General features: G+C 44.5%; 1 protein-coding gene across 6 annotated transcripts in view; it reads right to left on the bottom strand.

The window, feature by feature from the left end:
- Window positions 1-7,871: 7,871 nt before the first annotated feature.
- ZNF664 (zinc finger protein 664) overlaps window positions 7,872-25,639 on the bottom strand; it is a 46,058-nt gene continuing 28,290 nt past the window's right edge. For 4 of the 6 annotated variants that reach the window (XM_021698676.2, XM_021698674.2, XM_021698673.2 and 1 more), the window contains exons 3-4: window positions 11,892-11,957; window positions 7,872-11,787 (exon numbers count right to left, since the gene is read on the bottom strand). In XM_021698676.2, the coding sequence (XP_021554351.1) occupies window positions 10,424-11,209 (786 nt within the window). In that variant the 5' untranslated portion in view covers window positions 11,210-11,787; window positions 11,892-11,957 and the 3' untranslated portion in view covers window positions 7,872-10,423. Of the gene's footprint in view, window positions 11,788-11,891; window positions 11,958-24,758; window positions 24,916-25,639 lie in introns of all 6 variants that reach the window. The other 2 variants (XM_021698675.2, XM_021698678.2) reach the window with 2 other exon arrangements.

Below are 25,639 nucleotides of genomic sequence, written 5' to 3'. Positions count from 1 at the left end.
TCCACCCTCCTGGACTGCCATGTACCAGCATGGAACACTGAAGGGTCACAGCGGTCTGAAGTTGGGCAGCCTTTCAGTAGGAGAACAGAACATTTTATGGACCACTTTGTTAGCTTGGTTATAACTTTTACACTCATAAATCAAGCTAACACAGTGTTCGGTATGAATGTGGGTTTCCATTTCAATAGATGTGGGTCTCTATTTGTACTCTTGCCCAAGCCCCAAAACACATTACAGGCTGCATTATTCAGGGTTCTCCAGAGAAACAGAACCAATAGGATCTATAGAGATGTAAAGAGAGAGATTTATTATTAACGGATTGGCACACATACATACACGCACCCAGCATGAGTCTGTGGGGTTCGGTAATAAAACGCAGGGCAGTGCAGTCCATAAAAGTCAAACTGCAGAGTTGGGAGTGAGAACTCAAAACAGCGGGCACGGGCTGTGAACGTAGGAAACATAAACTGCACCACAGTTAAAAAAAATGAAAAAAAAGAAAATGTGTTGTGTCTGAAACATCCAATCCAAAAACAATGCTCTTAGGCTGTTTGCAAGGCACAGCTAACACAAAATGACACTGAGGTTTTGTTTTGTTTTTTAAAGATTTTATTTATTAATTTGAGAGAGCAGAGAGCACAGCTGAGGGTGGGGGGAGGGGCAGGCAGAGGGAGAAGCAGGCTCCCCACTGAGCAGGGAGCCCGATGTGGGGCTCAATCTCAGGACCCCGAGATCATGACCTGAGCTGAAGGCGGATGCTTAACCGACTGAGCCACCCCGGCGCCCCGACACTGAGGTTTAAAGGTCGCTGATCAAACATTCCAGACTAGATGGGCAAAATCTGGACAAGAAGAGTAATGAAGGGGAGAGGACCTTGCAAATATTAAAGCATATAATAGAGATACTGTAATTAAAAATATTTGAATGGAATAGAAATAGACCCAAATATATATGAGAAGTTTGGCTTGTAATGCAGCTGACGTTTCAAATCTGTGCAGAGACGACTTAATGAACAGTGGTAGGATAACTAGCTAGCCATCGGAGAAAATGTTTTTCAGTTGAGTCTTTACCACCTTCCTTACAAAACCAAAGACTTAACATTTAAATCAAAGATTTACACATTTCCAAAAAAAGCATAACAGTAGTAAGAGAAAACATGGGGGAAATTTCCATGAACAGAGGACAGTTGGAAATATCCATTAAAACATTAAAAGGTGCACTTATCAATGTGTGGATATCGAACAGCCACTAAGGCACATGCTAAGTGAAAATCAATCACACAACAGCACAGGTACAGATTTTGATCATTTCTCCAGAAAAAGGCAGGATATGCACACACACGTTAGTATATTCTCGAAGAACTGTGCTGACATAGAACTCAAACACCATTTAAGAAGAGGGAAGCCTGGTATTTTACAAGGTACAACTGAAAACTAAACCAGGGGCATTGATTATACAATAAACAGCACAGAATTGGAAATACCACAGAGAAATTAACCAAACCAGAATCGCAGTGAAAAACAATTCCCTCAAGCACCTGCTAGGTCAAGTAGAAACAAGTAAATGTAATACTTCGGATTTGAATAATACAATAAATTAAGTTTAAAGGTATCAATTGCTTTGCAACTTCTCACGTTCAGGAAATTCCCCATTTCTTTGCCTAAATCAAACGCAATCCCACTCAGGTTCACTCATGCCGGGGTTGGCTTCCTCAGCCCCTGGCACTCAGGGATCCCACCTCTCCTGGAATAGACACTGCCACTCCCTCGAGGGGCAAAGCATTCCAGAAATCAAACATGCAAAACTCCTTTGTCCAAGGAGGCAGGCTGGTGCTCCTAGAATTACCTTTTCATGTTTTTATTGATTTGTCCGCAGTAGCAAAAAAGCCTCCACGTTCCTCCTTAACTCCCTGTCAGACAAGCCTGTGTAGTAGGTAGAAATTCCAGTATGCAAACTCGGGTCGGCACAAAAGATAACCTTATTGCTCTATTCTGAGTAAGAGTTCTAAAATTCTATTATGAGATCCCACATGACAGAAATGTAATTTGGGGTTTTTTGGTTGTTGTTGGTGTGTGTGTGTGTGTTTGTGGGTGTGTGTGCCTTCTGCAACCTTCTCCAGGGAAAGACCCCGTTTTTTGGTTTGTTACTGCTGTGTCAGTTCTTAAGAACAGAAATTGTACAGGCCAGATTCTCTAACAATGATTAATGAAAAAAGGGATACAATACAACTTGAAAACCTTAAATAAATTCCTCTGAATAATTCTTGGATCCAAGAGGCAAAAGTGACTGCAAATAAACACTGTTCAGAAAACGGTGACCATTTTCAACAACTACGGGTTGTAGCCAGAAGCTAGTGGTCGGAACTGAAACGTGGACACCACAGCCTAACGCTGGCTTTACTGTGATGGTTATAATGCAGTGTGTTTCTCTGAGGAAAACTGATTTAATATATTTATTATTAAACAGTAAGGAAATGAAGCATTAGACTAACAAAAAGCTAGAAAAAGAACAGCACAATAAAATTAAGGAAAAGAAGAGGATATGATTGATGATAAGAGTAGTAATTACAGAATACACCCAGAAGAACTGATCATCAAATCCAATGTCCACTTCTTAGGGGATTGGGAGCGGGGGAGGCTAACAATAAAATAGACATACTGGGGCAAGTATAATAAGAAAGAAAATATACACAATGGGAGGTATGAGAAAAGATTATTAATCACAATGACAGTGAGAGCTAAGAACTTAAGAGTTATGTACATCTCTAAAATGAGATGTCCAAAAACAGGATGATTTTTCTGGGAAACTAGAAATCATCATTGGGACGCCTGGGTGGTTCAGTCAGTTAAGTGTCTGCCTTTGGCTCAGGTCATGATCTCAGGGTCCTGGGATCAAGTCCTGCATGGGGCTCCCTGCTCAGCAGGAAGTCTGCTTGTCCCTCTCCCTCTGCCACTCCCCCCCACTCGTGCACACTCCCTCTCTCTCTTTCTAATAAAGAAAGAACATCTTTAAAAAAAAAATGAGGGAGAAAATCTGAATAGTCCTGCAAAAAATGTAAGAATGTTGTCAACACATGGTAAACACCCCTACCTGTTGGATGGGCTATATTACACTTTCAAAGCTCAAATGATTGATTAAAACATTAATACTAGACGTTGCCTTAATTCTGTACTTTTGGCAAGTGGAGAAGGACATAGATGTTAATCTACGTGCTATGTAATCTCTTCTAGAACAAAGAGTAAAAATAAAACTACTAAATCCTTTCTTAAATAAGAAGGCATAACTGAACCTCTTAAGATTATACCTGTGTCAATTTTCAAAAATTGATGACCAAAAAAGGTGTTTTCCTTATTTTTCAATAAAATTGAAATTCAACTTCACTCAATAAAAATGAAAAATTCAATAAAATTTTTAAAAATTCAATAAAAAATTCAATAAAAATTTAAAAAGTCACTTTCAATGATTCAGTACAGTAACAGATGAAAGGAGAGGGAACAGATGAGAATCTTGATAAAGGCCCTTATTAGTTTATTAGTTTAAGGCCATAAAACATTTTACTCATCATTAACCCATCCAACAAGATGTGTTATATGATGCCATCTTGGTCACTCATCTCTTAAATGATGTGGACTCATTTTGATTTCCTCTCCAGCTGTTAATTTGGAGAAGGAAGAGGATGTTCTGTTGTGTTTTATTTCCAAGTGGATAGGATTTTTGGCTCTTTCTCGGCAACTTCAATTTTTATTGTTATAGTCAGAGAACGTGACCTGTGGGGATTTTCCACATTCTGGAATTTAGTGAGATTTTCTCTCTGGGATAAAACATGGGTCAGTTTTTGTGAATATTCCAAAAGGGTTGTTGGCACACAGTTCAAAGACAACTGACAGATTGTTTGTTAATAAAGCCAGTCGAGTAGTTAGATCCATCACAGTCTAGCTGATTTGCAGATTTCTGAGAGATGAGGATCAATACAGTCTGCTGTGATTAGGGATTACTGTCTCATTGTATTTCTAAAAACATAAACTATCTCTCAAAGCTATGTTGGCCAAATAAAAGCATGTAACTATCTTCTTGACAAAGTTCATAAATCGATGCCATTTACCTTGCACTCTACTTGGGCAATGCTATCACACTACTTGTGTCCTCTTTGGGAACATCTTCCTGGTGTTTTTCCACTCCCCCTTGGTATCACACTTCAGCCTTGGTGTCCCTTCCTGCAAGTGGTCTCTTGTCATCAACCTCTACACACATGGTTGTGGTGAAACCTACCATTCAACTTGAAAATGTCTGCAAGTGGCAGAATTTAACCCATTCACATTTTCTAGGATCGATGCTTTGTTTAACTTTACTCCCACCATCTTGTTATACACTGTGCTTTTTAAAATTTCTTTTCCTGATGTTTACTGGATCGAGTGATCTGTCTTGGTGTGCAAGCCAGAGAGAGCCTGGTTCTCTCCCAACCTGTCACTGGCAGTAAGAGCGTCACAGCGACAGCTACAGAAACACGGCCTGCTGGCATCCCAGTCCCAACGTCCTGCTCACTCTCCATGGGACGCAGACAGTGCTTACCCTCCAGACTAAAACCCTGTGGGTCTCAAGCTTACCTCAGAAAGGCAGGAGGGGGACGCATCAGGATAGAGGAGTGCCAGGGGTAAGAACATCTTGGAGACAGGATGAAGGCTCAAGATGACTGACTTAAATGTTAACGAAGACACATTACCTTAACTCTGTACTGCAGGCAAGTGAGACACAGAAATGAAACATGGAAGAACACAACACCAAGCGACAGGTTTATTTGAGAATCTAAATACAATCCACACCAGCACTGGGGACCTCACTCCAACGTTACAACAAGAACTGCCTTCTTTGCAACCAAGAGGCCAACTCTGTTAGCTTCAGTGTTTCCAATCACATAGCCAGCTCCTTCTGCCTCCCAGCCAGCCCCTCGGAAACACCTAGCCGTTCTCACCTACACCAGCTTTCAGCTTTGGTACACTGCTCACAGAACTTGTCTCTTAAGCACCTTACATTATACCATAACACAGCTGATCCGTTACATCCGGCACACATATGTATCTTTTGTTTTATGCCAAAGGCCTTCTCTCTTTCTTTACAACACAGCACAGTGTGGTATTTTTTCTTCCATTTATTACATCCAACATTTTCTATTCGTTCCAGTGGACCCACTTCTGTTCTGAACTCTTATTAGACATCCCTTTCCCGAAGGTTCCTGCACAGTGAATAACCACGTGGCTAAATCAGATAGTTTTCCTCAGTTAGTGTTCTTTATTGATTAGAGTCACACATTCGAGGAAAGCCCTTCTTCCTAGAAAAATGCATATACCCACATATGCACAAAATTCTGCATATATTTTAAGGAGGTTCAAGACCTCCCTGAAACACATCTATAGGTATCAGGTTTAAAATCCCTCCAAACACAACACTCCCACCATAATTCATGATACAGAGAAGACTGGGGCCAGGGCCAGCCCAGAGGAGGAGGGAAGTCTCTGAGTGAACCCATTTTCAAAAGCATTTAGTAAATATAACTGTCAAGGTACAAACAAGACAGAGTCTATAAAATGCATAAATTCACCTGAAAACCAATAAAAGCAATCTTTATATGCTATTATTTTACTCTAACACTGTATTTCGTTTGCATGTGCCTAAATCCGAGCAATGAGAGCACTTTGGTGTGACAGTCACCTTCCACTGAGATCTATGCCAAGCTCTCGCCGACATGTATAATAAACACAAGGCCCTGGGATCTTTGGATTTGCTCATGTGCCTAATATGGGAATGATTTAAAAAAAATCTAATTTAGTCATGATCTTCAAAGTATTCTACCTATGTACACTAGGAGTAGTAAGAGACCCAGAGGCCTCCCTACCTGCCTCTCCCAGAGGCTTCTCCACACTCCTTGGAGCTCATGGGCTTGTGGCTGCTCTCTGCTGGCTCCAACATTTATTTTTATCGTAGTACAGATGTTTTGTCCCTTTCCAGCTGGGACACAGCACTCAGTCCCTCCAGTTTCCATAAGCAATCCACTCGGACCAAGCATCTCAAGACTTTAAGGAGGGATTCTGAGGTCATAAGGGTTCATCTGTGAAACCCCTGGGTCCCTCTCTTCCAATGACCTTTCCAATTCTACTCTATTTTCTTGTCCCAGACTACCCTGGGAGAGTCAAGTTCTGCTGGCCCTTCTCACATAAAGCAATTCAGCTCTCTCTAGGTTCTACCCCCAAATTTAGATGCCCAAACCCATCACAGTGTGGTTCAGCAGAACAAAAGAACTCCAAACAATGGGACCCATCTTCCTTAACAGGCAACTGGGATTGTTTTCTTCCTGTTGTATTTCTAAATGCTTCGAAATAGTCCTTCCAACTATTTCATGAGTTAGGTATTTTCAAAACCATAGGTTTTATAGGTGAAAACCTGAGGTTTGGGAAAGTTAAGAAACTGCATACAGTCACAGAGTAAGAGCTCTGCCAACCTCATTCTCCCTATCTCTCATTCTCTCTCTTAATCCGGCAACGCTATTTATATTTGGCTCCTGCCCGGTGATGGTGTCAACCTCTTCCCCGCCTCTCCCCTCAGGTTTGATTCCCCCATTGAGGACTTTTTCCATCTGCTTCTGATTATTTGCTTTCCATTCACCTATTTTTTTCAAATGCCTGAGAATAACAGCAAGTTATACAGAAAAGTTAACAATTTCACATTTTTTAGGATAATAGAACCAAGAGTTGGGAAGTCCCTCAGAAGGCATCACATCCAGACTCACACAACACTCAAGAATCCGACAACTTCCTCGAGGTGGCCTGTGACAGACCTGGGCGCCCAGAGCCTCTACAGCAGACCATCTGGATGTTTGGGGCTCTCTGATTTGACAGAGTTCTTTTTTTGGGGGGGGAGGGGGGCTAACCAATGGCCTATTTTATTAATGGCTTTGAATAAGAAAAGTGAAATGCTTCATCATGTTCTTAAAGGTGCAATCTGCCACTTATTCAATAGGGCCCCAAGTCAGAAACTGTGAAGTCAGCCTTGACTTCTCTCTCACACCCTGAATCTTAGCAGGCACCCAGAGTGCTGACTCAGTGGGGGACAGGTGTGCCCACATGTGACCCCAAACCCTCTCCTGTCAAAAAGGCCAGTTTGGACTGCTTCCACCTTGATGGTGGAAGTGGCATATAGACTTGCCCCTCAAAGCCAGCAGATGCAAGAACCAGAGTCAAAGGCTGTGGCACAGAACAGGGGCCACCACACCTTCCCCAAGGGGTAGATCACACCTTACCAGGAGCGGGCCGCAGTCATCAGGGACTGGAGCAGGGCTTTGCAAAGTGAAAGAAAAACCTATGGGCACTAGGCAGGTAATAGAAATGACCAAGATGGGTCACACAGGGAACATGAATTCGTTGCCAACATTCAAAAATCACTAAATTTTATATAAAACTCCAGGTTGCTGGTTTTCTCTTAAGAGAATATGTGGGAGCCTTTGGCCTATATTCTAGCAGAGAAATAAACAGTTACAGCCAAGTAGGGGCCAACCCTTCAGTAAGGCATGCCTTCTCCAGTTTGCCACAGACCTTACCACTCCTCTTTGAGTTATTCCTGATGCAATTTAGTCATTTCTTACTTGCTTGGGTTGTGATCCTTGGGCCAGGGTGTCCTCGCAACTTGGTTTGCTAGGACAGTCCCAGTTTAGGCCTGTGGTCCTCATTAACAGCACCTCCTTTACCCTCAAGGGCCCAGTTTGGAGAGTAAATTATAAGGTCACCCTAGGCATAATACACAAGCCACCCCCCACCATACACACACACACACACACACAAAATGACCCCTGAATTCACAGAACTACATGTCAAGCACAGAACCCTGTTATAAAGTGATTTTATTAAATTGATTTGGACATACTGTAGGTCAAATAATATTTTCCGAAGATAACAATTATGGACTTTAAAGCTCGACATAAAATTAGTAGCTTCAAAAGTGTTAGTCATATTCCCCAGCAACAGCATGATAAAATAATTCAACTATGTAGAAATATAGAACTCTAGGACTAGCTGGAAACTCGGAAATCATTTAGCCTAATGTCCTCGTTCTGTGAGAAAACTAGACTCAATGATTAGGCGATCTGCCCAAGCTCACACACCTAATAGTAATAAAGCTAGAAATCAAACCGATTTTTCCTAAAACTAAAATCCTACTGATGATATTTCCGCTGTCTCTCTACCAACTAAAAGTCTAGGCGGCTCTCTAACGCCGCAGGCTACCATGACATGGACGAGGGTAAGACACTACAGTAAATCGTAGTCGAGGGCGTCAGGCCTGGAAGGGGTTCCACCCAGGAACCAGGCTGGCCCTCTCCTGGGCAAGAAGGACACACAGGAGAAGGGACTTCCCAAAGGCTGTGAACAGAGCTGTCTGGATGAAAATCCAGAGAGGGACACAATTATCCCCAAACCCCATCTCTAGTTTCATGGCCCACCCACTAAATTATGTGCTCCTTTTAAATCTCCTTTATGCCTTTGAGGTTTTAGTTACACAAAAACCCTTTCCAGTCAAACAGAAAAAATTAATTCAAATATGAAGAGAAAATCAAGCTTTGTTTCAGTATTTCGATGACTATTTCAGGTAATTCATTTCCCAACCTCTTAAGACAATTGACAGACACCACAAACCTGTTCACCCATTTCAGAGCTTCAAAGATCCTTAACTTCCCCCAAGACTTCCTGAGCATAAGGACTACATGTGGGAATCAATGGAAACAGGAATGAGAAGAGAAAGTTAAAAATTAGTTGATTTTTGTTCTCATTGGGGACTTTTGGTCTTCTAAACATTCCTTGAGTTCTTCCACATGAGTTTTTAGTATCAATCTAGCCACACACACACACACACAAAAAAAACCAAAAGAAAGAAAAAGAAAAGAAAAAAGGGCCTATAAACGTCGGGATACTGAGCAACTCAGTATCTCTCCCCTCCCCGCTGCTCACTCTGCCCCAGCACCTGGCCACCTTCCGCTCCGCAAACATGACAGCGGGGGCCAGCCAGCTGGTGCTCCCAGCCTTGCATGCTCCACTCCAGCGCCCCCCTCAGAAAGGCCTTCCCTGACTGCTGTCTAATGATGCCCCACCCCCACCCCACCCCCACTCTAAATCATCACCCTAGTTTATTTTCTTCATAGCACTTAATCACTATCTCAAACTACAGTATGTATTTGCTTACTTGCGTATCATCTGTCTCCTCCACCAGAAGTAAACTCCATGAGAGTAGGGCCCTTGTCTGTCTTACTCATTGGTATTCCCAGCACCTAGCACAATGCCTGGCACATAGGAGGTGTTCAATAAATACTTGTTGAATGAATGAAGAAAGGAGAGAGTGACATAGATATTCATGCCTAAAAACGAAGGAATACATGATCCTCAATGAAGGTATCGAGGACTCCTACACATTATTGCCCAAAATTACAGAAACAGACTAAATATTATTAGTGACTCCTCCCACCATCCACTTCTCCTATGGTCTCCCCTAGCTAGTAAGGAGCTCCACGTGCTACAAAAGGAGCCCAAGAGGGCAATTCTGGATGGAGGAAAGTTCCAACTTTGCTTGCTTGCTTCTTCCTCCCTATTTACATTCAGCTATTTCCAAAAAATTCAAGTTAAAAATATGTGATGTAGCCACTAGAAAATTAAGTCTAACATAGAGACACAGTGATTAGCAGAATCCACAACATGTTTTAAAAAAAGTTCAAGGGCATGTATGTCTGCCAGTGACTTCTCTGATGGGCCAAGTGAATGGAAATTATGAGTCACCTAAAATCTAAAATGAAATTTAATGCCATCTAGGAAGGGGTGGATATTTATGGGTACTGTGAGGACATACAGGTAAAGCGGGCTCACAGGTAATAGGATCTATGGAACGATATGTAGGGGCTGAACCAAGGGATAACCTCAGAAATACGAGAACACTGTCTTTGTGGGAGCTGTCCGTTTTCAAATGCACTAACCAGTATGCCTGAATCGAGAGAAGGAAGGGCATGAGCTCCTGAAGAGGGGGATGACTGGGATAACTTTTAGGTAAAGCGCAGACAGAAGGTGACTCAGGAGGCTGGGCAATGATCATGGTTTCCTGTGTTGTATTTCCCATTAACTGAGGCATCAGGCCCAAATCCCAGGGAACACACACCCATGACTGGGACCTCACAGCCTGTCTTGGGCAGACACTCAGAGGGATTCCAGATTCAAAGCCAAGTTGTGGAACACACTCGGCATGAATCAAAAAAAACTAACCTCACATATGCCTCTTCAAAAAAAATGTCCTGCTGGGGCTTGCTGTAAAAATTTCTTGGGTCAATGTAGGTATTTACAGGGTTTCCTTCCTAGTGGCACTTATGGGTTTTAAGATTTTTAACTCTTAGCAAAACGCTCTATATAACTGATATTTTGAGATGGTTTCTCTCCTTTGTATGCACTCTCTGGTGGATGCAGAGGCTGGTGCTCTGACTGAAGGCTTTCCCACACTCATCACATTTAAAAGGTTTCTCCCCAGTGTGCACTCTCTGGTGGATGCAGAGGCTTGAGCTCTGGCTGAAGGCCTTCCCACACCCACAACATCTATAGGGTTTCTCCCCAGTGTGTACTCTCTGATGGATGCAGAGGCTTGAGCTCTGGCTGAAGGCCTTCCCACACTCATAACATTTATAGGGTTTCTCTCCTGTGTGAACTCTCTGATGCATGCAGAGGCTAGAAGTGTGCCTGAAGGCCTTCCCACACTCTTCACATTTAAAGGGTTTCTCTCCGGTGTGGACTCTCTGATGCATGCAAAGGTTTGAACTATTACTAAAGCCCCTTCCACACTCACTACAGACATAGGGTTTCTCACCTGTATGAACTCTCATGTGAATTTGAAGATGTGAGCTCCAATTGAAGGCTTTGCCACACTCATAGCATTTATAGGGCTTCTCCACTGTGTGGATTTTCTTATGTCTGTTAAGTTTTGTTGTAGTACTAAAATCCTTACCACAATCATCACATTTATAGACCTTCTCTCCTGTGTGGTCTCTCCAATGAATATGAAGTTCTGATATATGAAAGAAACCCTTGTCACACTTGTCACATTTATGGGGTTTCTCAGCAGTGTGAATTTTCTGATGCATAAAAAGATCTGCTCTCTCAGAGAAAAATTCCCTACACATGGGGCACTTGTAGATCATTTTTCCTATTTGGTATCGTGATTTAGAGGAAAAAATTTCTGTACGACTACTATAGTTACAGGATTGCTATTTCATAGAGTCTCTTATTTGGCCATTCTGGCAGTTTATCTCAGGCTTGCTCTATTAGGTAGGTCTAAGGTTGGCCTAAGCTTCTCCCTGCCTGTATTTCTGTGGAAGATTTCTTCCTGCATAGTGCTCCTCACTCAGTATTATTATTGATCATAAAGTGACATTTACTTCCACGTGAATTCTGTAACTCATGAACACAGAACTTTCCTTTAGATCCTGAGTTGTCAACATTCCAAGGGGCTCCCAAGGTGCAAACCTCTGCGTTTGTAAGCCCCTGGAATCTTCCTCTTGTAGAACAATCTCGTACTTCCCACTTCTAGAAAAAGGACTGCACAGTGTCCCCTGTGGTGGAGGGTCTCGATCCCCTGTAGCCTCCCCTTGAAGAGTCAGTAGGACATTCTGCCTCCTACACATCAGATAGGAGCCTTCCCAGGAAGCAAGCTCCTCGGGTTCCACGTGTGCCAATCCTTCCTTCTGGGGATTCCCTACATGGGTCTCACTCCAGTCTCCTGTAACAGAAACATAAGTAAATATACTGAAAATGCCTCTTTTCCAAAAATTGCTATTGGTTCCATAATTAATTTCATATAAACATGACAGCAGCAATACAGACCTTTTTTGATCTTGAGGAAGAAGCTCTCTTATCGTCCAGAGAGATGTATCTCTTGGATTTGCAGGTCTGAAGAAGAGAATTTGTAGATATCATGCTCCTGTTCATAGCCCAAGTATATAATCCACTTACAACCACTTACTGTAATTATTTAAACAACGTCAAGGGAGTATTATTGAAAAAGAAAAGAAATCCTCAGAAGACCTGAACATGAGGAGCAGCTGTCCTGCATAAAGGAGCAAGAAGGAAAACTATCTCCGCTTTGAACTTCAGAAAGGACAGTGTTTGCTTTAGAACTAAAATATCCCATTTGAGTAGCCTTCCGGTCTATAGAAAGAATAAATCTATGATATACTGGTATTGAACGTCATTCCCTTGCTTAATTGTCCTCAATGGTTTCCTGATATACTTAAAATAAAATCCAAACCCTTCAGTGAAAACCCAAGGCCCTGCATGACCTTGCCTCCACTCTCCCCCATACCTTGCTGTGCCTTCTGCTTCAGTCCTCAACACCACAAGCTAGTGCCTGAAATGCTTTCTCCCCCACCTGGCACGTGGCTTGCTGTGTCAGCTGCTCCTCCTCCCTCACCTGAGGAAGGTCCCTGGCTGAGACTCCATTTTAATCTCTTGTTTGATTCCTTCAAAGCACATAGAACTTGTAATTATCTTATTGTTCCTTGGTTTTTGATACATCTCTTGTAGTAGGATGTAAATGCCATGAGGAAAGAACTCTGTGTGTTGCTCACTGTTACGTTCCAGTGAAGGGGAGGTGTTCAATTAATATTTGTAGAATGCATCTATAGAATATTTTATGACAACCTCTCTCCTCCAACAGACATATCCCACTTCATTCTGGTATAGAGGCACACTTCCCAGTGCCTTATTACCAGTCTTTTCACAACCAACAGGGGACAAAATACACAACAAATAGAATGATCAGGAAATAAAATAAATCCCAAAATATTTATTTGAACTCTTGTGAGATTTAGGACTATGTTTTAGCAATCTTTTCATCGTTTGTATTCTATAATCAGTAACTGATACTTCAATTAATTAATTAAATGAAATCAACAGATCTTCTTAAAGTAACACTTCCAATAGTATGTTCCATACAAAGACAGGGTAATGGGCAAATGAGATTTCTTCAACATTAAAGCGGCAAAATAAATTGGACTCTTTTAAATGGAAGTGTCTGGATTATGAAATTGAACTAGATACCCAAATTTCAGCAAATATATAGTCAGTGGCTGGAAAAATATATGCACTTATTCTTTGTTCTATAACAACATTTCTAGAGATCCATCCCAAGATATAATGGCAGAAATAGGAAGTGACAGATGTCCTAGGTTATTCACTGAGGCAGTACCTGTCATGGCAAAACTGCAGACAACCAAAGGCCTATCCACAGGGGACTGGTCCAATCAACTCTATTCCTTCCTCACAATAAAATGCTGCTTAGCTGCTCAAAAAAAAGGAATGAGGAAGAACACTATGCATTGATATGGAGCAAACCCCCATCATACTGCTTAGTAAACAAAGCAAGACACAGAACAGCATATATACTATGCTAACTTTTGTGCAAAGCAGGGATGTGAATGCGAATGTATGTATTTATTCACATAACATGCACAAATTAATAACGGAGGGTAACACAAAACCGAATGTAAGCAATTATCTATGGGGGAAGAAGGAGCAAAGATGAAGTAAAACTTTTCCGAATGTACCCTGTTATGTAGTTTTGGCTTTGGAAATGTGTTTATATATGTATATATATATTCCAAAAATAAAATTAAATTAAAAAAAGGAAAATGATACCTCAAATTTTAAAACAAATGAAGAGAATGAACCTTAATTTTCAAGTTGGTAACATCCACAAAGGGCTTCTGAGTACCACATACTGAGTGTACACACTTAGCGGGACATATCCTATTGACAAAAAAGCTGCAAAGAGGGGCGCCTGGGTTGCTCAGTCAGTTAAGCATCCACCTTTGGCTCAGGTCATGATCTCAGGGTCCTGGGACTGAGTCCCACATCGGGCTCCCTGCTCAGCCGGGGAGTCTGCTTCTCCCTCTGCCGCTCCCCCTGCTTGTGCTCGCTTGCTCTCTCAAATAAATAAATAAAATCTTTTTTTAAAAGAGCTGCAAAGAAATCAAACTTCTTTCAATAGTTTAATTGTTAGTTATAACAACACTGGTGTGTTTATAAAGATTAAGCAAACAAGTAATTTTGTTAACATTGTTAGGAACCAAGATTCAATGTAAGATAAACCAAACACAAACATAAAATCAAAGTTAAGGAAAAAACTAATCCAACATAAAATTTGACTTATCAGTTTGAATTCATGTCTTTTTTTAGCTCTATCCACCAAAAAGACCTAGAAGCAATGACAACCAACAGCAAAACACCCTTCTCCACCAAAAGACACAGGGATCCTTGAAGGAGCAGCTGATTTCAAGGCCAGAGCAGCATTTTACAAAATGAGCTGGGACATCTCGTTATTCCAGAAAGCAAGAGAATCATGCCAAAGGAACACCAATGCCAATTTATGAAGAGACTCCCATTGGCCAAAAATGGGACAACTGAGCATCAAAAGGAATAATGAACGCAATCTACTGAAACAAATTAAATATACAAAACCTCAGGAGTTCACAATGATTTCAGGGGTGAGGAATGGGGGTAGAGGGGAGGAGGGAGAGAGAGAGAGAGAGAGAGGGACAGACAGAGGCAGAGAGACAGAGATTCAAGGCACTGAATAAAACTGGAAGTAACTAGGCCACCAACTTTTTACCCTGAAAACTGGCAATTAAAAGGCAAGAACCGTGCCTCCACCCTATCTTTCCTCTATGAGGTTTTTTTTTTTTTTAAGATTTATTTATTTATTTTAGAGAGAGAGCGTGGTGGGGAGGGGCAGAGGGAGAGAGAGAATCTCAAGCCAACACCCTGTTCAGTGTGGAGCCCCACGCGGGGCTCAATCTCACCACCCTGAGATCACAACCTGATCTGAAATCAAGAGTCAGATGCTTAAATGACTGGGCCACCCAGATGCCCCTCTATGAACTATCTTTTGAGGTAATGCAACAACCCAGGTAGTAAATGTGTAACCCTAACGAAATACCTGACCATGACCAGGAATTTTACATTGCAAGGTTCAGGCTGTTACCACCTAAACCCACTCACCGATCTTAGCATTACTCAAAAGAGGAGCAACCAGACCTGTGTGCCCCCTCAATACGATGCGATAGGAAACACACAGCATCACTCTGAAATATTCTTCCCAAAAGATTGAACCAGGGGGCACCTGGGTGGCTCAGTCGGTTAAGCGACTGCCTTCGGCTCAGGTCACGATCCTGGAGTCCCTGGATCGAGTCCCGCATCGGGCTCCCTGCTCGGCAGGGAGTCTGCTTCTCCCTCTGACCCTCCCCCCTCTCATGTGCTTGCTCTCTCTCATTCTCTCTCTCTCAAATAAATAAATAAAATCTTTAAAAAAAAAAAAAAAAGATTGAACCAGGACCTAACCAAGACTCTAGACATCATTTTTATTTAAAGGAACAAGGAGGGATAGAAGAAATGCCAGGAAGCAAGTAGAAAATATCAAAGTGTGAGCCAGTCCACAGGACAGCTGCCCATTGTTCCAACAAGTAAATGGCCTGGAAGTGGGGAGTCGTGGGAGAGAGCTACTCTAGATTAAAGAGACTCAAGACCTAACAATCAAATGTAACATGAGGACCTTCTTTGGAATCTGATTCCAATAAACCAGCTACTGAAAGGAGACAAGTGAGGAAACATGATTAGGGATGGGGTCATCACGTTGTGTAAGAAATGCGGCCAACTGTGTTATTAGGTGTGCTAACACCACTGGAGTCATGTAAACAAATGTCAGTGTTCTCAGAGATATAGAGTGAAGTTTGCAGGAATGAAGTGACACGAGATGGGTCCAAGATGGTCTTCAAATGCTTCAGAAAAAAAAAACAAGACAGTAAAAAAGGACAGTAAAGCAAATGTGGCAAAAACATTGTCACTACTGAAGCCAGGTAATGGACACATAATGATGGATAAACGATAAATAAAATGTTGTGCCTCTGTGCGTATCCGAAGTTTTTTATGATAAAAAAATCGGATAAAGAAGACGTGGTCTTCTTTAAAGAAGTAAGGTCTATCCTTCCATAACATACAATGGAATATTACTCAGCCATCAGAAAGGATGAATACCCGGGACGCCTGGGTGGCTCAGTCGGTTAAGCGTCTGCCTTCAGCTCAGGTCATGATCCCAGGGTCCTGGGATCGAGTCCCGCATCAGGCTCCCTGCTCCGCGGGGAGCCTGCTTCTCCCTCTGCCTCTGCCTCTCTCTCTCTCTCTCTCTCTCATGAATAAATAAAATCTTTAAAAAAAAAAAAAAAAAAGAAAGGCTGAATACCCAACTTTTACATCAACATGGATGGGACTGGAGGAGATTATGCTAAATGAAATAAGTCAAGCAGAGAAAGTCAATTATCATATGGTTTCACTTATTTGTGGAACATAAGGAATAGCATGGAGGACATTAGGTGAAGAAAGGGTAAAATGAAGGGGGCGGAAATCAGAGGGGGAGACGAACCATGAGAGACTATGGACTCTGAGAAACAAACTGAGGGTTTTAGAGGGGAGGGGGGTGGGGGGATGGGTTAGCCTGGTGATGGGTATTAAGGAGGGCACGTATTGCATGGAGCACTGGGTGTTATATGCAAACAATGAATCATGGAACACTACACCAAAAACTAATGATGTAATGTGTGGTGACTAACATAACAAAATAAAAATAAATTTAAAAAAATCAGTTAATGCTGGGAAGACATTCTTTTCCTGCTCCTCTTGCAACAACAAACTGATCCCAGAACCAGGTACACTGTACAGACATGAAACTAAACTAAACAAATATGATCTCCCAAATGGCTGACTTCTCCAACCAACTCTGAGCACGTAAGAATGTGCACAGCATCGCAGATGTCCCTGGAGAGAGAGGAGTCCGTGGCTTCAGGGCAGGGACAACAGGAGGACAAAGGCGCAGCCTCCCTCCCTCACCAGCCAACCCAGACACTATGTGGCTTTCCTCACTTGGAAATGAAGCAGTGAGGGTCAGGGCACCCATCCAGACTGGCCTCGGAAGAGACTGACTCCACTCAGAGGGCAAAAACTCCACCCCAAAGCTCAGGGACATGAAATTCCTACATGAACTTCCGCCAGAGTTTCCCTCAAGGAGGAAATCAGTCACCATTCCTTCCAAATAAAAATGCTCAAACATACCTGTAAGTCTTACCCCATGGTGGGGATGGGGGGTGGGATAAGCCACATTCTGCAGGAAAAGGAAAAAGAAGATAAAGCAAGAGAAACTCCAGCCAATTTCCCACATGACCAAACAAAGAACAACAGGACAAACAGCAGTAAAAAGGATCCCTGCCATAAACTTTCCTAAACATCACCTGCCCCACTACACCTGTACGCATAAAGAAGACTGGAAAGCGAGGGAGCAGGTAGGAGCTAAAATTCCTACAAATCCCAAATGCACATGTTCCCAAGATTCTCCCACTCAAGACATGTCTCATATCCAATGATCCATAAGAGCTTTGAAGGGGACAGCCTTTAGAACTGCAGGATCACCCTTCTGACCTGAGGAAGAAGGAGCCTTGCCCTGAGGTCTCCTGACAGTACCCACGGCAATACTCAGTCTCTCCACATGAGACCTCAGGAGCGGGCCAGCAGTCTGGAAGTTCAATCTACAGTGGGGAGGAACTGCTCAAATAGGAATTTAGAGTCTGCTGAGAATTGAGAGAAAAACTGCTTAAATTCAGCCCCTGAAATCCCCACCTTCCATGAAAAAGGGCCTTCCTTCCATCCACTGGAATCTTTGCCTCATCTAAACATTGTGACATGAAGGAACATCCAAACCAGAACTGCCCTCTCAGTACAGCTAAAAATGAGGAATCGGCAAATAAATACCTGATGCTGAGATGCAAAGAAGTAAAAACAATGAGTCCTAAATACAGAGAAACTGTCCTGAGGGCACAGAAGCTCTGGGTGCTGGCACTGGGAAGGGCCATCTGGAGGTGCAGGTGCAGGATTCGCAGCTGAGAGGACAGAGCTGTCACCTTTTGAGGGCCGCTCAGGGCAAGTGCTCCCCATTCGAGATTGGGAGGCAGTGCTAACCCTGAACCATAGCCTAAGGCTGTGGGAGACACACAGGCCCCCACACTGGCCTTAATGTTCCTTGTAGGCAGACGTGCTTGTGGGGGAAGGAGCCCCCTCTGGTCACACCTGCAGGGGGCAAACGTCAAGAGGAAGGACAGAGTGAGGACACTGATTTTCTTCCCTAACTTCAGCCTGAGTCTGATGCAGAACACAGGTAACAGCCCCTCGGCCCTGGAAGAAGCTCATGCTGGGCTGGGAGGAATGGACGTGGATCCCGAAAGAGAGATTATTTAAACATACTCTTACATACACCTTTTACATACGTTATCTCTTACATAGCTCACCAGAAAATACTGTTTTGCCCGGGAAAAAAGAGTGCACTAGTTTTTCATGACTTTCTTGTTAAAATGATCTTATGGGTGCAAACCAGGAACTCAAAGTAGAAGGGCCTAGTCTCCACAGGGCAGGTGTTGGAGAACAGAGATGCCAATGACTAAGACTCATGGACAGACAGCATCCCACAGGGACGCTTGGTGCCAAGATGACGGAAGGCATCAGAGGAATGCCAGCCATTCAGCCACAGAGGGGGAGGTCAGGAAACTGCGACCAACGCTCCAGAAGGCTGGGTCATACTCTGTCCAGGTTAGACATAAAATCAAGACCAATCACCCTGACGCGGCGGGAGAGAGAAATGCAGTTACGCTCCTACAGGAATAAGCAGCCAAAAGCCTCAACATCAGACTCTGCAAACACCTGTGAAGTCAGATGCCTCCTAATGCTGCACGGCGCTATTCTGAATGAGGCAGACTGTGACTCGGGAGCTACAAAGGCACACACCTGGGACTGCTGCCAGTGACAAAGAAGAGAAATTCGCTGCCAGGCCACTAAAACCCCCCAGCCAGGCTTCTGAGGACATAAGCTTGCAGAAGGGCATGCCAGTGGGCCCCAGACCGGGGCCAGGGAGACTGAGGACCATGTCTTGATAGCACTGACGACAGAGAAGAGCGGGGCTGGTGAGGGAGAAGGGTTGGTGTGGAGACAGGACAGGGATGCCTTCAAAAGACTGGGGACTAAAAGATGCAGGGCAGCTGCTGTGTGAATGAAGTTCATCCAAAGGAATGGAAGGGACTGAAAAGTGTATTTCTACTTAGTATTAGAACATCAGGCGAGTATTTCACCCAACACCATTTTGTATCTGCTTCCTTTTTAAATAATCAGGATAATGTAGATGTACCAGCCTATCACCAAAAAAAAAAAAAAAAAGTTTTCTACGCTATCAGTCAGTCAAAATGTGAAGGAGCATGCTTTGGAGACCCAAGAACAGAGATCTGTATTATGTATTTTCTTCTTTTTTGAAATGCCGGCTGCACAAGTGCTCATATTATCAGTAAGATGCTGATACCCACAAAACCTCACTCAGGTAATAGACTGGCTTCTCATGTAAACAAAGAAGTAAAAGAGCACATGAAGCAAGAACAGCAGATGATGATGGGTTTGAACCCGGGTGAAGGGTACACAGGGGTACATTTTGTTATTTCCTCTACTTTTGAATTTATTAGAAATTTCCCATAACAAAAAGAAAACCAGTAAGCTTTTGCTGGTGAGATCCCTGTAACGAAGATGTGAAGTCATGAGGAAGACAGACACCGGCGTTCTCAACCGCAGAGCTAAATCAGCTGCCGGCAGGGACACCACTACCCTGACGACCCAGGCACATCACGGCACGCAGATGAGGAGGACGCTGGCATACAAACGTATGAGCAGCTGACCTGTCTCCAGGGAAACCTGATCATCTGACCACAACACTGTCCTTCCAGCTTTCTGACTCTGTTAATCCGACAGCATCTTTCCTTTGTTCCCAGAGGACCTCCAATCTGCTTGTCATGGTTTTCTGTCCCACTAATCAGACCCCGTCTGCCTTTTCCTCCCACTCCCTTTCCTGGCGCGGACTCCGCAGCCCCACCCTTCTCACCGGCCACCCTCCTCTTGCATCACCACGCGAAGGCCATTCCTCAGCTCTGTCATCACCAATAACGGCACGGCCATCTCCAATATCCGTTCAAGCCACCCACTCTCTGACCACCTGGCGCTTCGTCCCCTGCCAGCTAACCGACTCCAGTAGTCCCTCACCGGCAGACTCACAAGCGCTAGCCTTTCCATTTCTCCTATCAGCCGCTCACTCCGCTTCCGTCCACCATGAGAGCTCCTCTCCTGGGCTCACTGCTAGCTCTCTTGCCACCTTCTCCCTGTCACACCATTGTAATAACACCCTCCTTCTTAAATCAGTTCTCCACCTGTCCACGCAGGCACCCAAGCGGCTGAATGATACCAGGCTTTACTGAATCCATGATGACAAACCTCAAATGGGCACCAGGCCTCCACACACTCCTCTGAGAGTCTTGATTTCACACTTCCCAGTATTTCCAATTGCTGCTTCGCGGCCATAACAGCAATGTCCCTGGTACCCTCCTTTCTCCTCAAATCTCCCGTGTCTCCTCCACCTCCCTCTCTTGGCGCTGATAACCTGCCACGGTAATTGAGAAAACAGAAGCAGCCTGATGGCAGTGTCCTCATCCTCCCACAGGCGCCCCCGCAACTGGCTGCATCTGCACCCACACTCCCTGCCACCCTCCCCCTCCTTCCTGCAGGCAAACGCCCTGCTCCTCACAGGCCAGCCCTTCCACTGGTGTGCAGTCAGCTCTTCCTGAAGCCTCTCCAAATTAAATCCTGCAATGATTCTCTTTGCCAGCAACAACTTTGTCCTACCTACTGGTCCATTCCCATACAAACATGTTCTAGATGCCCCTTCCTGAAACAAACTTCTTTGGTTCCCACAGCCCCACCCCCCACCTATCAGCCAAAATACCTCTCTCCTTCACAGCAAAACTTCTTGGGAGCTTCATGCTTCACATTCTCTCGATCAGGTTTCTGTCTCTCCCTTCCCCTCAAAACCACTTTTATCCAGGCCATTGTGACCTCCACATTGCCAAACCCAATGGGCACTGCCCTCGTCTACTAGACGGGACCATATGACACACTTTCTGGGGCTTGCATCATGGCCCCTCACCAGCTGTCCTGCTCCCTCACTAGCCACTCCTTGTTTCCTTTACTGGACACTCCTCCTCCTCTTCTGCTTGACTTCTAAAATGTTGGGGTGCTGCAGGGCACCAATGGGGGATCCCCTTCTTTGCAAGTCTATAATCGCTCTTCAAGTAATCTCACCCAGTCACACAGGCTAAAATGCCATCCTGATGTCGGCTCCCAAGTTCTACGTCTAGTGCAGGACTGCATCACAAACAGCACCCCCAAACCCAAGCCTTCAGCGGGCTCCCTCCTCACTCTCCCATCCCAGGAGCATCCACGCAGGAAGCCCGCCTTACTTCCTCATCCCCATATCTGCCTCCCTCCATGATTTCTGTCCTGCCTGGCCTCGCCTCCGTGACCATGACAGCCACCCCAGCCAAGCTCAGACAAAGCCCACAGCTGCTCAATCAGCCATCTCTCAGCTTGACTCCTGCGCCTCCAAAAGTCGTCAGCCTAATCTTTTAAAAACATGAATAAAACCATGCCACACCCCTGCTTCAACCCTCCACTGCTCTCTAAAGTGCATGCTCCTTTCTCCAGGGCACATGCAGGACACCCAATCTCACGCCCACACCCTCTTGCACACCACACACCACCTCACTGGCCCCCTTTCCAGTCTTCAAACTCACCAAGCCTGCTCCCTCCAGCGCCTCAAGCGTTCCCCTGCCCACGCGTCTCCCTGATCCTCCAGGAGCCAGCGTCTTTGCAGCTGTGAGGGCGTCTCGGAGGGCCCCGCTCCATTAACCACTTTAGACTGACTCACCTCCTACCCCTCAGGCTCTCTCAGCCAGGGCTCTGTTGGGTTTTCTTCACCATCCCATACCCACCACAGCCGCCTGAGTTAGTCTGTGTGCTTACGGACGCGTTTCCTTGTTTGTTGTCTTCCCTGCCCCTTGAGGGCCGGCTCCCAACCAGCAAGAGGCGCAGAGAACCAGTGAATTTAGTGAACATCTAAGACTCTTTCATCTCTTAGTCTTCCACGGGGCACCAAGCAACAAATGTTTGAGTGTATGTGCCCTCAACAGTGAGCACGAACACGCCTAGTCCCTTCCTGTGGGGAAGTTACCATCTGCAGCAGGAAGGCAGACATCATCAAAGACATCGACAAGAAATGTAAAACCCACACTATGCTAAGTGCTACGAGGCAGAGCCGGGTGGTGCTCTGAGAGCCCATGACTGCGAGGGCAGCGGGGCTGACCTGGTCAGCAGGGTCAGGGAAGACCGTCCCAAAGCACAGTCAACCACAATGGACTGTGGGAGGGAGTAAGGCCTGGATGAGAAGAGAGGAAGGGCCCACAGGGGACACAGGGCATGGTGAGAATGGGGAGGATGGTGTAGAACTCACAGGTCTTGATCTCTATACTAACAGCAATGGAAAGCCACTGAAGTGGTTAGTTTTTGTACATTTTAAAATGGAAACATCATACTTGTGTTTTTATTTTTATTTTTAATTTTTAAAAAAGATTTTATTTATGTGAGAGAGAAAGAGAGCACGAGAGGGGTGAAGAGCAGAAGGAAAAGCAGATTCCCCACCGAGCGGGGAGCCTGATGCAGGGCTTGATCCTGGGACTCCAGGATCATGACCTGAGCTGAAGGCAGACGCTTCACCGACTGAGCCACCCAGGCGCCCCACATTTGTGTTTTTAAATAAAAAACTATAGCTGAAGTAGAGTTAACAGGTGAGTGAAAAGCAGGAGTACCTGGGGGTGAATACGCTAGTGATTACCTTAGTAGTCTAGGATAGGAAGGATAGTAACCTGTACGAAAGCAGCTCTAGAGATAAAAAGAACTGGATGATTTTAAGGCATATTTAGGAGAGAAAAATCAGTCAGATTAGTGGACTGAACACAAGATGAAATGCCAAGGATGACCCTTAGGTTTTCTGTTTGAATAACCGGGTGGAGGTGGGGCCGTTCATTAAGACAGGAAACACTAGGAAAGACCTCAGATTAGAGACTAAGAACATGACTTCAATTTCAGACATCTGTGATATCCAAGAGCAGATGTCAAGGACAGTAGCTGGATGGAAGGAACTGGCACTCAGGTAAGATGTCAGCACTTCATAAGATGCAAATTTGTGAGCCATTAACATGTAGAGGGTTAACTGAAGCAGTGCCAGGTGAGAAGTGAAGAGGACACACTCCAGCACTAAGAGGACATCCTGCATGATTCCACTTACAGAGTTCAAAACAGCCGAAGTTAGTCTACGCTCTTAGGAACAGAGAGGGCAGAGGAACTATGCCTAGAAAGGAGCACAGGGGGCTCGGGGGTCCTGGTCACGTGGCTCCCTAAGCTGGGCGCTGGTTTACACAGAGTGTTTACTTGAGAGCTGTGAACATTCATCATGCCATACCCTGCAGTTTGTGACTGTAGTTATGCTTCCAGGAAAAGTTCAGGGAAGAAAGAGAAATGGGAAGAATTCCACTGAAAGGGAAAGGCAGAGTAGGGGAGAAAAGAAATTGTGGAAAGGCCCGTGGAGAATCAGAGAGTCCGCCTGAGAGGGGGAAGGCCAGCCCTCCGCTGTGGCAGAGGAGACGGCACATGGTGGGAGAGCGCAGGAAGGTGCTCAGTGAGCAGGAAGCAAGGCCATCTGCAGAGGAGAGGGCAAGTGGGTGCTGGGCAGCTTGGGAGCGCAGAGAGGGTCTCGAATGGTTGTGTGCAGGGCAGGAGAGTGGAGTGACCAGAGAAACACCAAAAGTGGTCATGGGCTTATCACTCAGGTGCTGTGTGAGGAACGCAGATGGATGAGTGTCTGCAGGACTGGGTTTTTGCCAAATGGGAATGATCAAAAGACAAAGTGGCTGCCTACCTGGAAGAAATCATTGCCTATTCCAACAGAAATTTCAGCCTTTGCGTGCTGACAGGGAAAATCATAAAACTGCCAAGGTTTTTCTGTCAACAACTTCAACTGAACCTTGAGGGCTGCTGGAGTGCCTGTAGCCTTTCCCGCTTTCGCCTGTCTCTGATTCCACCTCCCCCCCCACTCCAGGCAGCGGCCCCACCCCCACCCGGATCGCCACTCCTCAGGGAGAAGACAGAGCGCATCAGAGCGCTCCCTCCTCTCCCACTGCCAAAGCTCAAACACACGCACACTGTCCAGTTCCAGTTCTTCTATCTCCTTTTCCTGGGGAAGAAGTGCCCGTGATCCTGCTCACGGTGCATCCCTTCACCATTCCTCTCTGGACATCGACTTTTTCTTTTTTCATCTTGAATGTTTTCTCTGAAATTCAGACTGCTGGCTCAGGAAATCTAGTCATTTGAATACACAATTACTTTGTCATAAAGTCAAGTGAAAATTACCTCTTCTCTTGTTTCTGAGAAAATACAACTAATCTGACTATAAGAAACTTAGAAAGTACTACCAGTCTTTCTAAAATTTTAGGGCTGCAAGACTTCCTATAAAGCATGAAGTATAAATAATCCCACTCTGTAGTAGCAGACCCTTTAATTTGTGGGTTAAATCTATTTCAGCAGAGATCAAACGAACTTCCCATCCAGAACTAGATCTGTTAGAACATACAGGTTAAAGTTTTTTCCCCTCAAAGAGACAAGGGCACACTTTCTGGGAAGGATAAAAACAAAAGAAAAACAGGAAAGAAGATATGTCTACGCCTCCACACTCACCCAAAAATCACCACCACCAACGGCAATGGGCTGAAGTGGCCACATGATTAATCTTCCTCACACATGTAGAACAGGCAAGTGTGTCAGAGGGTCTGGAGAAGGCTCTCCAACAAAGATGATCAGCATTACCTCAGATGATGATGCACTAGACTAGTAACTGTGAAATATAAGGAATCCAAATCAACTTCTAGGTCCCTTAATTACTGGGAAGTATTTTAGAAGAAGAACCCTGTGTTCCCAGTTCTAATACATGTTGGCTCTTGCCATGTTTAGTGTTTGATACGTAAGCGATTCTCCACCCAGAAGCAGGCCTACAAGAAAAGTGTCACCATCCTGGATGCTGAACTCTTCTATGTAGGGTCAGAGCATGCATGCATACAGGCATACGTTCTACAAACATTTATTGAGTTCTCAGTATTCGTCAGGCACTGGCCTAAGTTCTAAAGAATCTTATGATGAACAAAACAGCCATGGTTTCTGCATCCATGTGTTTTACAATCTAGGAGGGGAAGGTGACAGGTCCAGTATCGCATGACCCATGCTATCACAGAGGCTCACATCTGTGGACACAGCTGCCCAAACAAGGGGCATCCTAACTAATCTCTGCATGACAAGGAAGACTTCTAGTAGACTCTCCTTCTAAACTGAAATACAAAGGACAAACTGAGTTAGCCACAAAGAGTAGGAGGGCAGAGGATCCCAGCCTAGGGAATGGCAGGTGTCTAGAGACAGTCAGGATGACAAACCGTAGCAAGTGAAAGTTCAGTATGTAAAAGGCAGAAGGTGGGGCAAAAGCAGGAGTCACACATCAACAGGGTCCTACAAGCAACAGGAACACTTTAAATGATAAGAACTTTTTTTTTTTTTTAGGACTTATTCTT

This window comes from Neomonachus schauinslandi, chromosome 14 (genome assembly GCF_002201575.2).
Source record: "Neomonachus schauinslandi chromosome 14, ASM220157v2, whole genome shotgun sequence".
NCBI lineage: Eukaryota > Metazoa > Chordata > Mammalia > Carnivora > Phocidae > Neomonachus > Neomonachus schauinslandi.
This window is presented reverse-complemented; position numbering and strand designations above follow the sequence as displayed.